This window comes from Nerophis lumbriciformis, linkage group LG25, assembly GCF_033978685.3.
Source record: "Nerophis lumbriciformis linkage group LG25, RoL_Nlum_v2.1, whole genome shotgun sequence".
Classification (NCBI taxonomy): domain Eukaryota; kingdom Metazoa; phylum Chordata; class Actinopteri; order Syngnathiformes; family Syngnathidae; genus Nerophis; species Nerophis lumbriciformis.
Genome location: NC_084572.2, coordinates 10472363 through 10490000, shown reverse-complemented (window position 1 = coordinate 10490000; position 17638 = coordinate 10472363). Strand labels below are relative to the sequence as shown.

General features: G+C 40.1%; 1 protein-coding gene across 1 annotated transcript in view; it reads right to left on the bottom strand.

Moving 5' to 3' along the window:
* ntn1a (netrin 1a) overlaps window positions 1-15349 on the bottom strand; it is a 192123-nt gene extending 176774 nt beyond the window's left edge. The window contains exon 1 of the mRNA XM_061983694.1: window positions 14308-15349. Coding sequence (XP_061839678.1) covers window positions 14308-15349 — 1042 coding nt within the window. The remainder of the gene's footprint in view (window positions 1-14307) is intronic.
* Window positions 15350-17638: the final 2289 nt, after the last annotated feature.

Sequence of the window (17638 nt, the reverse complement as noted above, 5' to 3'; positions counted from 1 at the left end):
CGTTCGTTACGTCTCGTCTTGATTACTGTAACATATTATTTTCGGGTCTCCCTATGTCTAGCATTAAAAGATTACAATTGGTACAAAATGTGGCTGCTAGACTTTTGACAAGAACAAGAAAGTTTGATCATATTACGCCTATACTGGCTCACCTGCACCGGCTTCCTGTGCACTTAAGATGTGACTTTAAGGTTTTACTACTTACGTATAAAATACTACACGGTCTAGCTCCATCCTATCTTGCCGATTGTATTGTGCCATATGTCCCGGCAAGAAATCTGTGTTCAAAGAACTCTGGCTTATTAGTGATTCCCAGAGCCCAAAAAAAGTCTGCGGGCTATAGAGCGTTTTCTCTTCGGGCTCCAGTACTATGGAATGCCCTCCTGGTAACAGTTAAGAGATGCTACCTCAGTAGAAGCATTTAAGTCCCATCTTAAAACTCATTTGTATACTCTAGCCTTTAAATAGCCCCCCCCCCCTTTTTTTTTTTTTTTTTTTTTTTTTTAGACCAGTTGATCTGCCGTTTCTTTTCTTTTCTCCTCTGCTCCCCCTTATCCCTTGTGGAGGGGGAGACACACAGGTCCGGTGGCCATGGATGAAGTGCTGGCTGTCCAAAGTCGGGACCCGGGGTGGACCGCTCGCCTGTGCATCGGTTGGGAACATCTCTGCGCTGCTGACCCGTCTCCGCTCGGGATGGTTTCCTGCTGACCCCACTATGGACTGGACTCTTACTATTACGTTGGATCCACTATGGACTGGACTCTCACAATATTATGTCAAACCCACTCGACATCCATTGCATTCGGTCTCCCCTATAGGGGGGGTTACCCACATATGCGGTCCTCTCCAAGGTTTCTCATAGTCATTCACATCGACGTCCCACTGGGGTGAGTTTTTCCTTGCCCTTATGTGGGCTTTTTACCGAGGATGCCGTTGTGGTTTGTGCAGCCCTTTGAGACACTTGTGATTTAGGGCTATATAAAAAAGGGGGGGGGGAAAAAAAAAAACCGTGAAAAAATTAAGAAATCAAATATTTGAACTCACAATTTATAGAACGCATTCGACGCCGTATAGCCCTTCGTAGTCGGTTGTTTCGAGAGGACATGGCGAGCATTTCCCCATTTCATCGCCGACATTGTCTCACAAGATGTAGTTTCTCTTAAGTATCCTTCTTGAAAATGGCCTTGCAAATATATATCTGCCACCTAATCAACATGTTGCTCTCCTTCTTTGTGAGTACCGGCGAGTTTTCTGTGGCTTTCTATGGCTCTATGGCTCATGTGCCACTTCCGGTTTTCGCAACTTGTGATTGGATACTCACATGGGACTCCCAAGTGAGTATCCAATCACAGAGTAAGGCCAGCGAGAAGGCCTTACTGACAGCAACTCGTGATCTGATTGGCTATCACAATTGTCTATCAACTCTATGTGTCCGTTCACTTAGAGTACACAGATGCCTGCATTGTTGATTCTGAAGGCCACTGGCAGATTTGGTACAGCATGGCAACATAAGCTAGCTGAATTCTGATTGGATACAAACTCTAACCTAAAAACAACAGCATTGGAAGAAGCATAATATGACATGAAGAGAATATGAATACTTTTAGATATATAGGGAAAGCAAATTAAAAAAAATACTTTTGTCTTTAATTATGATCATGATTTCATGAGAAGGCCTTGCTGGCCCTGACGGCACACCACTGTTATATATATTACACCAAAAAATACATTCCGAGAATTGGTTTGAATCAAGAATCACGTTGAATCAAGAATCAATTCTGAATCGAATCATCACCCCAGGAATCGGATTCGTACCGAATCAGTAGGTGCCCAAAGATTCACATGCCTAACTAGCGCTAAGGCTGTACACCACGGGGCAAAGTGAAAAGATATCGGGAACATTTCTGTTATATTCTTATCAGTGACGAAGCAGGAAGAGGCTAGGAATATATTTGCGGTAAAATTGCATATGAAGCGCCGTGTCATTCATGAAGTGATTTTTGACAGCTCATTCCGAGCAACTTGAACGCATCTATTATTTTCTATCACTTGAAGACACGGCATGTAGAACAGTACAGTAGCGACAAAGTACCATTGTTACCTCAAAACCACAAAGATATTTTAAAAAAACCACACCGAACAAGCCTGACGGGGTGGATGTCCAAAGAAACCGTCTATGACAAGCAGTCCTGCAGACACATTTGTAGACATGACCCAAGTATACACTGTCAAAACTTAGAATGCTTTGTTATCTTTTTTAATATTCTTGTCTTTAAAAAACAAGTGTTCTATAAAGAAAAGATAAGCGAAACTGGTATTCATTTAATGTGTATATCACATGGAGCAATATGAAAATTTCATATCACGGTTATCGTGACCAAAATGATCACGGTGTAATTATACACATATTGAAATATTTTTACCCAGTTGTTTTTTAAATAACTAAAATAAATAGACGCACTGTTAGAAAAGCCACTATTTTGCATGTTTTGTGTTTCTTATGCTTCCCTGATAGTCTTTTTGTCATAGTATTTTATCTATTTTAATGGCTAAGCTTTTGCTATTTTAAATATAGGTTTGTACTTTAGCACTTGAAGATGTATTTAAATGAAAAGTGTGTTACATATAAGATTTGGTATTATCATTTATCATTTCTGGCAGACGCTGTGACGTCCTACTCTGATCAGCAGTCCTTGAATGCTCTGTAAAAACACCATCGTCTTGTTCACTGTGTAGGTTCAATGTGCCCAATTGAATAGCTTAGTTGCTCAGACAGCAATATGTTAATATAAGTTTCGATTGGGCTTATTGATGGGGAAACATGTTAATGTCTCTTGTTTTCATGATAGCATTTAAGCTAGCAAGCTGGCGCCAGTCAGTCCGTGAGTTTATCAAAGTGCAGTTATAAATGATAAATAAATGATAAATGGGTTGTACTTGTATAGCGCTTTTCTACCTTCAAGGTACTCAAAGCGCTTTGACACTACTTCCACATTTACCCATTCACACACACATTCACACTGATGGAGGGAGCTGCCATGCAAGGCGCTAACCAGCAGCCATCAGGAGCAAGGGTGAAGTGTCTTGCTCAGGACACAACGGACATGACGAGGTTGGTACTAGGTGGGGATTGAACCAGGGACCCTCGGGTTGCGCACGGCCACTGCGCCACGCCGTCCCAATATATATCAATATACTTTTTTCGATAATTTACATTTGAAACGGCAATATAGTTTTACCACTTTTATCATTATTACCCTTCATCGTCACATCCCTAAGACCACAGTATACTTGTAAGAATTAAATACGATGTTTTGATTTCAATCGGGATATAAAATGACTTATACTTCATCATGATACATATTTTTGTCCATAGCACAAACCACAATGATAAGGTGAAATTGTATTTAGTATTCTGTTGACAGTGACGGAGCAGGAAAGGGCTCGGCACACAAAAGCTGTAAAATTGTTCGTAAAGCGCCCTGTTATTTATCATTTGAAGTTTTGCAAGTTATTTTCGGTTGTCAAGAAGAGTGTCTGGAGTTTCAGCATTAATGGTGCCTTCACAGATGTGTAAGTTACCCATGTCTTGGGCACTAATACACCCCCATACCATCACAGATGCTGGCTTTTCAACTTTGCGCCTATAACAATCTGGATGGTTCTTTTCCTCTTTGTTCCGGAGGACACCATGTCCACAGTTTCCAAAAACAATTTGAAATGTGGACTCGTCAGACCACAGAACACTTTTACACTTTGCATCAGTCCATCTTAGATGAGCTCGGGCCCAGCAAAACCGGCAGCGTTAATAAATGGCTTTCGCTTTGCATAGTAGAGTTTTAACTTGCACTTACAGATGTAGCGACAAACTGTAGTTACTGACAGTGGTTTTCTGAAGTGTTCCTGAGCCTATGTGGTGATATCCTTTACACACTAATGTCAGTTGTTGATGCAGTACCGCCTGAGGGATCGAATTATTCGACTTTGCCGCTTACGTGCAGTGATTTCTCCAGATTCTCTGAAACTTTTGATGATATTACAGACCGTAGATGGTGTAATCCCTAAATTCCTTGCAATAGCTCGTTGAGAAATGTTGTTCTTAAACTGTTGGACAATTTGCTCACGCATTTGTTCACAAAGTGGTGACCCTCGCCCCGTCCTTGTTTGTGAATGACTGAGCATTTCATGGAAGCTGCTTTTATACCCAATCATGGCCCCCACTTGTTCCCAATTAGCCTGTTCACCTGTGGGATGTTCGAATAAAGTGTTTGATGAGCATTCTTCAACTTTCTCAGTCTTTTTTGCCACTTGTGCCAGCTTTTTTGAAACATGTTGCAGGCGTCAAATTCCAAATGAGCTAATATTTGCAAAAAATAACAACATTTTCCAGTTCGAACATTAAGTATCTTGTCTTTGCAGTCTATTCAATTGAATATAGGTTGAAAAGGATTTGCAAATCATTGTATCCTGTTTTTATTTACAATTTACACAATGTGACAACTTCACTGGTTTTGGAGTTTGTAGATAAATAAACGTTATCGGGACATATATTTGTGTCCATATCTTGTAGCACTAGTTCGCTTTTGACATAATTTCCTTGGTTGATTGTGGGGAAAATTACAGGGGATCTAAATGTTCTAAACTCCTGTTTCCATGTGAATAACGTCTAAAGTATTGCCACAGCGGATATCTTCGTGGCTGTAGAGCAACTTCCCACAGCTGACGCCATGTGGACTTTCTTTAAAGGGGAACATTATCACAATTTCAGAAGGGTTAAAACCATTAAAAATTCGTTCCCAGTGGCTTATTTTATTTTTCAAAGTTTTTTTCAAAGTTTTACCCGTCACGCAATATCCTTAAAAAAAGCTTCAAAGTGCCTGATTTTAACCATCGTTATATACGCCCGTCCATTTTCCTCTGACGTCACATAGTGATGCCAACACAAACAAACATGGCGCATAGAACAGCAAGCTATAGCGACATTAGCTCGGACTCAGACTCGGATTTCAGCGGCTTAAGCGATTCAACAGATTACGTATGTATTGAAACGGATGGTTGTAGTGTGGAGGCAGGTAGCAAAAACGAAATTGAAGAAGAAACTGAAGCTATTGAGCCATATCGGTTTGAACCGTATGCAAGCGAAACCGACGAAAACGACACGACAGCCAGCGACACGGGAGAAAGCGAGGACGAATTCGGCGATCGCATTCTAACCAACGATTGGTATGTGTTTGTTTGGCATTAAAGGAAACTAACAACTATGAACTAGGTTTACAGCATATGAAATACATTTGGCAACAACATGCACTTTGAGAGTGCAGACAGCCCAATTTTCATCAGTTAATATATTCTGTAGACATACCCTCATCCGCTCTCTTTTCCTGAAAGCTGATCTGTCCAGTTTTGGAGTTGATGTCAGCAGGCCAGGGAAGCTAGGGTCGATATTCTTCTCTTGATCATCTTCGGTGGCATAAGGGACGGTGTGAGCCAAGACATCCAGGGGGTTTAGCTCGCTCGTCTGCAGGAACAAACTGCCGCCATTGCTTGCCGTGCTACCGAGGCCCTTTGTCCCTGAATTGCTCACACACTCCGGCAGATTCAATGGGGGTCTGGCGGCAGATTTCTTTGACTTTATCGTTGGAAATGCATCTGCTTTGAGTGTCGCAGGATATCCACACATTCTTGCCATCTCTGTCGTAGCATAGCTTTCGTCGGTAAAGTGTGCGGAACAAACGTCCAATTTCTTGCCACTTTCGCATCTTTGGGCCACTGGTGCAACTTGAATCCGTCCCTGTTCGTGTTGTTACACCCTCCGACAACACACCGACGAGGCATGATGTCTCCAAGGTACGGAAAACAGTCGAAAAAACGGAAAATAACAGCTGATTTGACTTGGTGTTAGTAATGTGTTTGAGAAAATGGCGGATTGCTTCTCGATGTGACGTCACGTTGTGACGTCATCGCTCCGAGAGCGAATAATAGAAAGGCGTTTAATTCGCCAAAATCCACCCATTTAGAGTTCAGAAATCGGCTAAAAAAATATATGGTCTTTTTTCTGCAACATCAAGGTATATATTGACGCTTACATAGGTCTGGTGATAATGTTCCCCTTTAAACGGCAAACTCGTTGAGGCTGAAACAACAGCGCCTCTGCTGGTTGCAGCCAAGTGGTGCGCTCTATTTGAACATTCGATCATTCAATGCTTAGCTCGGAGCTGAAATTCTCAGAAGCGTGCACTTTGTTCAGAGCAATGGCAAGCAAACCCTCTTGTCTCTTCCCGCTTGTGTACAGTTTATCTTTGTTACTGTCCGCTCGCTCGCCAATTACGTGCGCACATATCTGAGAGCATCCTCTGTCTCAACGTCAGCCTCATTTCTTTGGTTCCCCTGCGTGATATACAGTATATACTGAAGCAGCGGCTTTGCTTACAGAACATGCTGGCTCACGGCTCGTCTTTCTGTCTGTTGGGGAGATAAAACAGACGCGCGAGAGGGCCGACCGATCGTTCGCATGGCGAGCGACTTTGTTTTTGTGGCGGTTTATAAAAGGAGTCGTAAACACTGATAAGAGCGTAGAGATATTTAATGAGAAGGGAGGATGTTCCCCTTTTGTTGGGGTTAGCGCCTTAAGACGTGAGGACTACTGTGCTTGGAGGAGAAACATAAGCAGTGCAAAGTACAAAGCAAGTCATTTTGTTCCCAGCTTTGTTTGCAAAAAACGCATCGTGACGGCACTTTTGAAGATGAAGGATGCCGCTTTATGAAGGCGAATAATGCGCAAACATTAACCAGACCTTCAGCCACGTCTGACAGGAATTTGAAGAACATTGCCACCTGCAGACTTCTCCTGCAGCGAGCACCGGGGAATGTTCTGGAGAAAGTAAGGATGTGCCAATCGAGTATCGGATTTTTTTTTTTTTTAAAGTATGCGATCGCCAGTGGCGAATAATTACTTTTATGCCGATCCCCTGTGGCTGACACTATATTTATTTCTCGTTCCCCGGCTGACAAGTGGCTAGCAGCTAATTCTGTGTCTCCATACACAATGTGGAGACCCTCCCTTACATCCTTCATTACAGCAAATAAACTGCATTTCTTAGTATCCTAAGTACACGTGTGTCAGCATTGTTACAGTCAGTACACACCGGAGGAGGGCAAATCGATCCATTAATTGGTTATGTCGATACCAAGGGTAGTATCGGTATATGATCGATACTAGAGTGATTCGAATATTTTTGTTTTCTCAAATATTTGTTGTTCGTGTTTTTGGAAATAATTCCTTAGACACAGTAGGACTTTGAGGGCAAAAACCAAAGGATTTAAATGAGTAGTATATAGTAGTTGAGGATTTAGTTAAGGTATTGTGTACTATTGACTTTGTTTTGCTCAAACAATTGTATGTAATAAAAGAGAAAAATAACTTAGTTTAAATATTGTGGTGTTAGTGTTAAAGTGTTAATAGCACTCACCATAAATATATTGGAAACTTTACTGTTAAAATATGCTCGGTATCACCCAATCTCACTCAAAACCCTGATAAGAACATTCCTAAGTACAAGAGATGGTCCTCATACTGATACTGTTCAATCAAAATATCAAATGTGATGATTTTATTGCAGTGTTTGGTTGATCTGGGATTCTCATTTGATGGGTCAGTACTGATCACTGTGTGGGTGCAATTGTATTTTCTTCAGCTAAACTCAGACAAAATCAAAATTATTGTCTGTGGCTCACTGAAGCAAATAGAACATGTTATTAGTCCAAAGACATGCACCTGGGGATAAGTTGATTGGCAACACTAAATTGGCCCTAGTGTGTGAATGTGAGTGTGAATGTTGTCTGTCTATCTGTGTTGGCCCTGCGATGAGGTGGCGACTTGTCCAGGGTGTACCCCGCCTTCCGCCCGATTGTAGCTGAGATAGGCTCCAGCGCCCCCCGCGACCCCGAAGGGAATAAGCGGTAGAAAATGGATGGATTAATGGATTAGTCACTATTAGACCCTCTCCCTGAAACCTAATAATCGGGTTAGAAATGTACAGGTAACAATTCAGATTCAGATTCAGAAGTACTGTATTAATCCCAGAGGGGAAATTGAGATGTATTCAGACTTGAACTTTAACAGCCACATTAGGTCAATAAAAATCAGTAGCCTTTTACCACCTGAAAAACATTGCCAAAATTTGAGGAATAATGACTGAATCAGACTTAGAAAGACCAATCTGTGCCAACAGTTTAGACCACTGTGATGGCCTTCTCACTGGGATCTCTAAACAAGCTGTAAAGCAGCTGCACTACATCCAGAATACTGCTGCTCAAGTCCTGACTAGAACCAGGTAATACAACCATACTAGTCCAGTGCTTAGGTCACTGCACTGGCTTCCCGTTGCTCAGAGAATAGACTTTAAAACAGCTCTCCTTGTGTACAAGTCTTTTCATGGTCTTGTGCCAAAAAACCACGTGAACCATCTCGGCCTCGAAAAACCTCAGGGAGTGGTCTGGTGCCATTGCCAATACTAGGGCTGCAACCAACCATAATTTAAATAGTTGGCTTCTCAGCGATTATTTTTTTGATTAGTTGACTTGCCAAACGATTATTGCTTATTATCTGCTGTACACAGTTTGACGTTAAGTGCGCAATTACATTTTTAACTCGTTTTTAAAACATATTATAGTAACTTAAATTGTACGAAAATAAACATAAATTACTGTGTAATGAAACATTTTGCTTTATTACACAATCACAATACTCTCATTTAAACATGGAATTCAGTGCAAAAAGTACTTTTACCCAGTACTTTTGGGGTTATTAAGCTGCAATTATTTACCTAAAGGAAAAAAATGCAAACATGAACACGACTATCAATGAAAATTTTACTTGGCAACTCAGTCTTTGTCGATTTAATTTTCATAATCGGTGTTGTCGATTATGTTGCCAATACCCAGCCCTCGTTGATACACAAAAGTGGGTCACGGTCCCAGCTCCTTGCCAGAAATTGACAAACATTTTTATTTTATTTATTTATTTTTGTCCTGTCCAGCTACTCAGGCAAATCATATTGTTGACGTAGATGCCCATATTGGCTGTACAAATGTATTTGTATTTGACTTTATTAAATGGATTTATATTATTTTTTTGGTGCAGCCGGGCCAGGCCGAAGCAGGAGGGGATAGAAAGAGAAAAAAAGGAAGACAGAGGGGGAAATTGCGGGGACCAGAAGGGGATAAGACAGAGAGACAACAACAACAGCAAACACCACAATAACAACAACAACAGAACAGCATCAGCAAATATTATTTGTACAAATATGATGGTAAAAGTGATAGCAAAGAAGCAGTTAGTGAAATAAATATTAATAATACAGAAATGACAATGAACATTATTACACTACAAATGGAGCAATAGAAATAGCACTATTGATAATGAATAATAATAATAATTACCTCTATTATCAACAATACAATTATTTCAAATGCAACAATACATGTATGTAAATGATAACTTAATCTACAAAAGAAAGCAGATAAATGGAGGGGACGAAAGAGAAGCCAACTATATTAACCTTGTAGATTGTTATAGTAACAATAGGTTAAGCTTTGTCAGTGTGCCATGTGTTACCCAGTTTCCCCTAGGGCAACAGCGTTAATATATGTTTGATGAAACGTTATTATATGCATGAGTGTATGTACGTATATGTACTTGTATATGTACAGTACATTATTGACAAACATTTTTAATGAATATACAGCCGATGTCTACTGTAAGTTGCTAAGATATAAGTGAAATATAAACTAACAAAAATTCCACTTTCAGATTTTCCCTCTCAGGGGCATTGCCATAGCAAGTCAGTTGAATGAATACTAAGTACAGTAGAGTGTATATATACTAAGTAGATTCATAGCGGCATGAAAAATTGTAAATTTTTGTGGTTGCGACTGAATTATTTCTAACAGGAATGAAATCAACCACGAAGCTATGCTATGCACAACACCAGCCAACAATTTAGTCAAATGAGTGCTTTGTACTTTTGAGGGAGTGGGACCCTCTTTCTGAAGGAGCAAATGTTTCTCTGCAAACAATATGCAGCAAGTTTACCACAAACTCAGTGACATACATTAGGCATCGCCACAACTTTGTGCAACTATTCATTTATTCTTCAAGCAGGCTACATACCAAACAGTACACTTCCATCAGGATCGAAACAGCGCTGTGCGGGGCGCCATTAGAGCTGCTCTTGTACTGTGCATTTTCAGTAACACAAATGGAGCAAGCGGGAGCACACAAAGGTCCTTAAAATGTATTACATTAAGTCAGGGGTGTCAAACTAATTTTAGTACGGGGCCCACATGGAGAAAAATCTACTCCCAAGTGGGCCGGACTGGTAAAATCATGGCAAGATAACTTAAAAATAAAAACAACTTCAGATTGTTTTCTTTGTTTAAAAATAGAACAAGCACATTCTGAAAATGTACAAATCATAATGTTGTTGTTGTTTTTTTACACTTACATGTTGCGGTAAATGGTATTCTATCTTTATTTGTCGTTATTTATACTTTCTGAATAAGTTATGTGATAATGTTCATCAGTCAAAATCAAATTACAAGATGTTATTTATGTAGTTTGCTCATTTTCCTCGGCTGGTGTACTAACATCATGTGTTTTTTTTTTTTAAATAACATAATTTTTTGTTGCATAATCTACAAAGACACAAAGAATTGCTATTGCGATATCAAGTGGACACATTTAGAAAAGCAGTTTCTTTCATTCAAAAATTTAGGCAAATTTTTATACTTAGCAAAACTCATCCCACGGGCCGGATAAAACCTGTTCGCGGGCCATAAGTTTGACCCCCCCTGCATTAAGTACTCTTTAAGGCAGATCTGGGCAAATTAAGGCCCGGGGGCCACATGCGGCCCGTTAAGCTTTTCAATCTGGCCCGCCGGACATTCCCAAATATTTTTTTTTAGGTCTTTAAGATGGAAACTGTAGCTGCCATTATGATGTGCAGTGATGTTTTCTAATGACCGTAAGTCTTGAACTATACTAAGTATTTCAATGGTTGGAATCTGCACTTTTGCATGATATACTAGTTACTATGGTCATCTAATTAGTTACTATGGTCATCAAATTAGTTACTATGGTCATCTAATTAGTTACTATGGTCATCTAAGTCACAGCAGCTCAGACGAGGCACCAAGCAGTGTGGAGATTTTCACAACAAAGTTTTAAAGCTTAGTGATATCTCAGATATATCCGATTGTAGGTGGTTTTTTTGTTTGTTTTGCTGAGTTTGTTGCATTTTTGTTGTGTTTTGCTTGATTGTAAAATATGTCGATGGAGAGGGGGTGTGACGTTCATATGTTGTCAATATTCAGTGTTTTATCGGTCATAGTTAATATTGTAAATCCCACATTCTTTATTTTCATGTACATTCTGGATGTCTTATTCAGTAAAAAAATTAAAATTCCATTCCGTTTTTTAAGGTGGTCTGTCATAATGTTTTTAGCATTCAATCAGACATTATTGTGAGGTTTTGTAAATATACCGGCCCCCAGACACATTGTTTTCAATAAATTTGGCCCCTGAGTCAAAAAAAATGCCCAGGCCTGCTTTAAGGGATGCACCTTTTTTTTCTTAATAACCTCTATATTTGTTTATTTATTAATAATGACGACCCATATCCATATACACACTATAATTATTAGTCTACATTGTTTTAAATCTACACTTCTGTGATGAATTCATTGCCAATACGGAGGGAACATGTATAATCATGTCTCAGATGCCTAAAATGACATTTTGACACAATATATGGGCCTAACATTTAAAAAGTGTGTATGTTGATTATGTTCACATGAATAGCTGTGTGCTTAAGCAATAAACTAAGAAAGATTTTAAACAGCTGCTATGTGTCACAGTGGCTGGCATGTGCCACAACTGTCAAACAATATTATTGTTTTATTTTTGCAGCAGCAGCAGAGTGCAACCTCACTATGTGGAGGAAATACAAAGTAAAAGCTCAACCTAATGTAAAACAAAATGTGCAGAGTAGCATAATGGATTAGCCTGCACAACTACAATTAATGCAAGTATATATTCGATTGTTTTAAATAAAACATTGTCAGTTTTTGTTTGCACTAGAAACTGACGGTTCAATCCAAAATGGACAATTAGTTTTAGATTAAAATGATCGAAAACCCGTGATCTATCACTGCACTCTGATAAACTCACATACTGACTGGCGCCAGCTCGCTAGCCTAAATGTTAAAATGAAAACAAGAAACATTAACGTCTTTCTCTATTCAAAAAGGACATATCCCAATCTAAACTTATATAAACACATTACTGTCTGAGCAACTAAGATATTCAATTGTACACAGTGAACCTATCCCAGCAGTGTTCTCTTAAAGCAAAGTGATTGCTCTATAATAAGAGGAATAAAAGATGGGGGTGTTTTTACGGTGTGTTCAAGGACTGTTGAACAGAATAGGATGCCACAACGCCCGCCAGAAATAATTATTAATATTAATATTAATAGATTTTATATGTTACGCACATTTCATGTACATAAATCTTAAGGTGCCACATACAGTACAAACCAGGATTCAAAACAATAAAAGCGTAGTATTAAAACAGATATAGTGAAGCATAAAACATGCAAAATAGTGGGTTTTCTAATAGTGTGCCTATTTATTTTAGTTTAAAAAAAAACTTGGTCAAAACATACTTTTTGACCACATTCACTATACCGCCTATAATAATGCTAACCATGATCATTTTACTACAATAATATAATAACTAGGGCTGTCAAAAATGACGACTTTACTCGTGCGATTAATCACAAAAACGATGAGGACTGGTGTGCTCAGTGGTAAATTTCACTCCAAAGTACACCCTGAGTGGACTTCAAATGAAACGGTTTGCACGTTTTTAGCACATAAACGTGGTGGATTCAAGTAACACACATAAAAAATGTAATTTGTGTCAAAATATTGGGGTCTTTTTTCAAGTGCATTTTTATGTAAGCAAGTAATAACCTGTAAATGAATCATGATTTAAAAAATATAATAATCGTTTGACAGCACTAATGATATAAACACATCACTTTTCGAGCAACTAAGATATTCAATCGTACACCGTGAACCTATCCAAGCAGTGTTCTCTTTAAAAAAAAGTGATTGCTCTATAATAAAGACGGAGATGTTTTTGTGGTGTGTTCAAGGACTGTTGAACAGAATAGGACGCCACAACCTCCGCCAGAAATAATAATTAATATTAATATTAATAGATTTTATATGTTACGCACGTTTCATGTAAATAAATGCAAAGGTGCTCCATACAGTACAAGGATTCAAAACAATAAAAGTTTAGTGCTAAAACGGATACTTTTAGTGAAGCATAAAACATACAAAATAGTGGGTATTCTAATAGTGTGCCTATTTATTTTAGTAAAAACAACAACAAATTGATCAAAACATTTCAATGAGTGTATACTTATTGACCACATTCACTATACCACACCGTGATCATTTTGGTCGCGATAACCGTGATTTCGAATTTTCAAATCGGTAAATCCCCCACGACAATAATATAATAACTCGGGCTGTCAAAGATGACGACTTTACTCGTGCGATTAATCACAAAAACGACTCCGGCTGGTGTGTTCAGTGGTAAATTTCACTCCAAAGTACACCCTGAGTGGACTTCAGATGAAACGGTTTGTACGTTTTTAGCAAATAAACATGGTGGATTCAAGTAACACACATTAAAAATTTAATTTGTGTCAAAAATATTGGGGTCTTTTTTTCAAGTGAATTTAAATTATGCAAGCAAGTAATTAATTATATATATATATATATATATAACATAAGTGCAATTAACAGTGCAATACATTTTCATAACATGGTCACTACTGCACAGTTTCTCTTGTTTTATTCTTATTTTTTTAGTGTTATTTTTGTATTGTTATTGTTGCTTTTTATTTTAATTCTTATTGTTATATTTTCTATTTTATTTCCATTTAATCCCCCATTATTGACTTTTTACTTTTTAAATTCGATTTCAATTCTGTACACTGCTCCTGGAATTGAAATGTTCCTGAGGGAACTCTCCTGAAGGAATCAATAAAGTACTATCTATCTATAAAAATGAGGGGGAAACTAACCTGTTTCTTTCAAAAGTATTATCAAACGTTGCATTGAAAAATATCAAAGTTGTTGCTGGTATATTTTTCAGTTAAAAAAAAAAAAAAAAAAGTTTGGACAGCCCAGATTGAGTACTTCCAGGGGGATCCAAGCACAGGCACTCACCCACACACTCGTTGGCCTCCCGGGCAGTGGCTCTCTGCCACGGCCGGTCATAGTGGAAGGGCTTGCACCTGTCACACTCCGGCCCGGCCGTGTTGTGCTTGCACTCGCACACCAGCTCCCCGTCGCGGTCCTTCACGCAGCGCGACGCGTGTCCGTTGCACTTGCAGCGGCCGCCCACCTGCAGGTCGGACACGGCGTAAAAGTAGGAGTCCCGGGCCAGCTCCGAGTCGTCCTCGTTCTCGTCGCCGAACGTGTGCAGCCGGCCGAACGTCACCCGGATGTCGGTGGCCGTCACCCAGTCCTGCAGCACCGGGGAGTTGTCGAAGTCGTGCGCGGAGGGTCGCGCGTCCAGCGTGCTGAAGGCGATCAGGCCGCCGCTCAGCGGGAACATGTCGGTGTGCGAGTCCGTACAGATGGCCTCCTGCTCGTTCTGCTTGGTGATGGCGGCCCGGTTGGGCTTGTTGTACATCTTCCGGCACTGGGTCGAGTAGAACTGGAACGGCACCCACGTCTTGCCGTAGTCCATGGATTTAAAGATGACCATGGATTCCGGTCTGGGCGAGCAGAACTGGAGGCTGACGTAGGTCACCTCGAACTTCTTGCCCAGGGACAGAGTCAGGGTGACGTTCTGCGGGGACTGGATAAAGTTCTCCGACCGCCAGCACGTTAGGTTGTGCGGGTTGTTGAGGTCGGTGAGGTACGCCGGAGGGTGCGACCTTTTGGGGTCGGACGCGTCGCAGGTGTGACAGTTCCGCGTCCGCTCGTCCACCTTGTCCGCCGAGCTCAGCACGCAGTAGCGGCCGGGGGTCCGCCCGCAGGTGCTGGACACCCTCACCTCCTGGCCGAAGGCCGAGTTGACGAAGTCCGGGATGCATCGGCGGGGGTGGCCGTGCTCGTCGTAGCAGGGGTCCGGGGGTGAGGTCTGGGCGGCGAAAAAAGCCACACCACCACCGCCGCCACCACCGTAGCCTCCCGCCGTGCTCCGCCACGACAGCGAGGCGGCCAGCAGCACCGTGAGCGCAGCATTCAGAGCCCGGAACATGTTCGGTACGCGTCGGTCCAAAAGTGTCCGCCGTAGTGGTGCTGCTGGTGGGAGAGGATGTGAGTGTAGAGAGAGAGAGAGAGGAGGAGAGAAAGTTAGTGATGGCAATTAAGTCACATGCACACATGCGCTGATCTGTGCAGGGCCGCCCCTGGATTTATTGTGGCCCTGAGCAGAGCCCCCCCATTACAAATGTGTTCACACTTTTTTATTCATGTGTTTCATTTTTTTTTTTTTTTTTTTTTATAAAACTCGAATCTATCTACAAAATATGACATATAACATTATTAAAACAGACATTTTTCAATGTTTACCTCAACTGTGACGAGCAATAATGGCGTGCGCCACGGGAGTCAGTGTGAAAAGTATGGGGAAATGATGACGTCATATTCTCATCACAGAGCAGGAAGTGGCTAGGAAATATGTTTGGCGTAAATTCAAGCGCCCTGTCATTAATTAATTAACATTTTACATGCCTTTATTGTGGGCCCAGTACACATTGCAAGGCCCTAACACACCACTGGATATGCTTAGCCTATAGCAGGGGTCGGGAACCTTTTTGGCTGAGAGAGCCATGAAAGCCAAATATTTCAAAATGTATTTCCATGAGAGCCATTTAATATTTTTTAAACACTGAATACAACTAAATGCATGCATTTTTAAGTAAGACCAACATTTTTAGAGTATAATAAGTCTCTTATTCTTTTTAATAACATTGTTATTCTAAAGCTAACCAATAATAAATAAAATACTTCTTACCATTTATTCGACTTCTTGAACAGGTGCGATAGAAAATGGGTGGATGGATTAAAATGCATGAGAATGTTTTATAATTTGAACGTTATTTGTAACACTGTGATTACCTGCGGAATTATTTACTATACTTAACGTGTTAAGCAATGTCAGCTAAGATTTATCTGAGAGCCAGATGCAGTCATCAAAAGAGCCACATCTGGCTCTAGAGCCATAGGTTCCCTACCCCTGGCCTATAGGGAGGGGCGGCCCTGTACGCTGTTCTGTGCAGGGCCTCTCCTGGGTAAATTGAGGCCCTAAGCGGAATTTATTTGGAGCCCCAACATTCCAATTTTTTTCCAACAATTTTCTATTAATGTAGTGCACTTAAAAAAAATAAAAAATCTAACTCAAATCTATTTTCATACATGTTTTGTAATAAAAAGGGGGGGGGAATATATATATATATATATATATATATATATATATATATATATATATATATATATATATATATATATAATTATTATTTTTATTTTTTTCCATCCATCCGTCCATTTTCTACCGCTTGTCCCTTACAGGGTCGCGGTGGGCGCTGGAGTCTATCCCAGCTGCACACGGGCATTTAACATTATTAAAACATACATTTTTCAATTTCCCCAGCTTTACTTCAACTTCGATTAAATCCCAGTGCCACTTTTTGGAGAGATGAGCATTAACGGTGTGCGCCATTAGGAGTATACACTGTAAAAAAAAAAATGACCGTAAAAACTACGGCAAAATAGCAACAGTAAAACACCAAAAAATCAAAAATAGTTTATCCCAGTAGTAGATGCAGTGGATTCCTGCAAATTGAGAAACAGTAGATAACCTAAATTACTATGGAAGTTGGGAGAGTGGCCGTACCAGCAACCTGAGGGTTCCTGGTTCTGCTTCTACCAACCTAGTCATGTCCGTTGTGTCCTTGAGCAAGACACTTCATGGGTCGTGGTTCGTGGTTGCATGGCAGCTACCGCCATCAGTGTGTGAATGTGTGTGTGAATGGGTGAATGTGAAAATAGTGTCAAAGCGCTTTGTGTACCTTTAAGGTACAAAAGCGTTATACAAGTAACCCATTTACCATTTACCATGTATACACTGTAAAAAAAAAAAAAAAAATTACAGTAAAATACTGGCAGCTGTGGTTGCCAGTAATTCATTGTAAAATACAGTCACCATTTACAGGACATAACAGTATGTTGATGTTGGATCTGTTATCTTAAAGTTGATAACTGTTTTTGCGTATGGTAAATTACTATGAAAGAAAACTGCTATATTGTTAACCTGTTTACAAAAAAAACGATACAATTTACGGTAAAATACTTGCAGCTGTGGTTCACCGTAAAACAGGTTAGGGACAATTTTAGTGTTGCCAATCCCCCTACTAGATGCATGTCTTTGAAGGAAAAAAAACGAGCCTGTTAAATAGCTGCTTGCAACTAGTTCCAGTTACGGAGCATTGAAGGCTCATTTTTAATAGCTCACTTGAAGGAACATGTTGTGAGTTGTCCAGTGAAA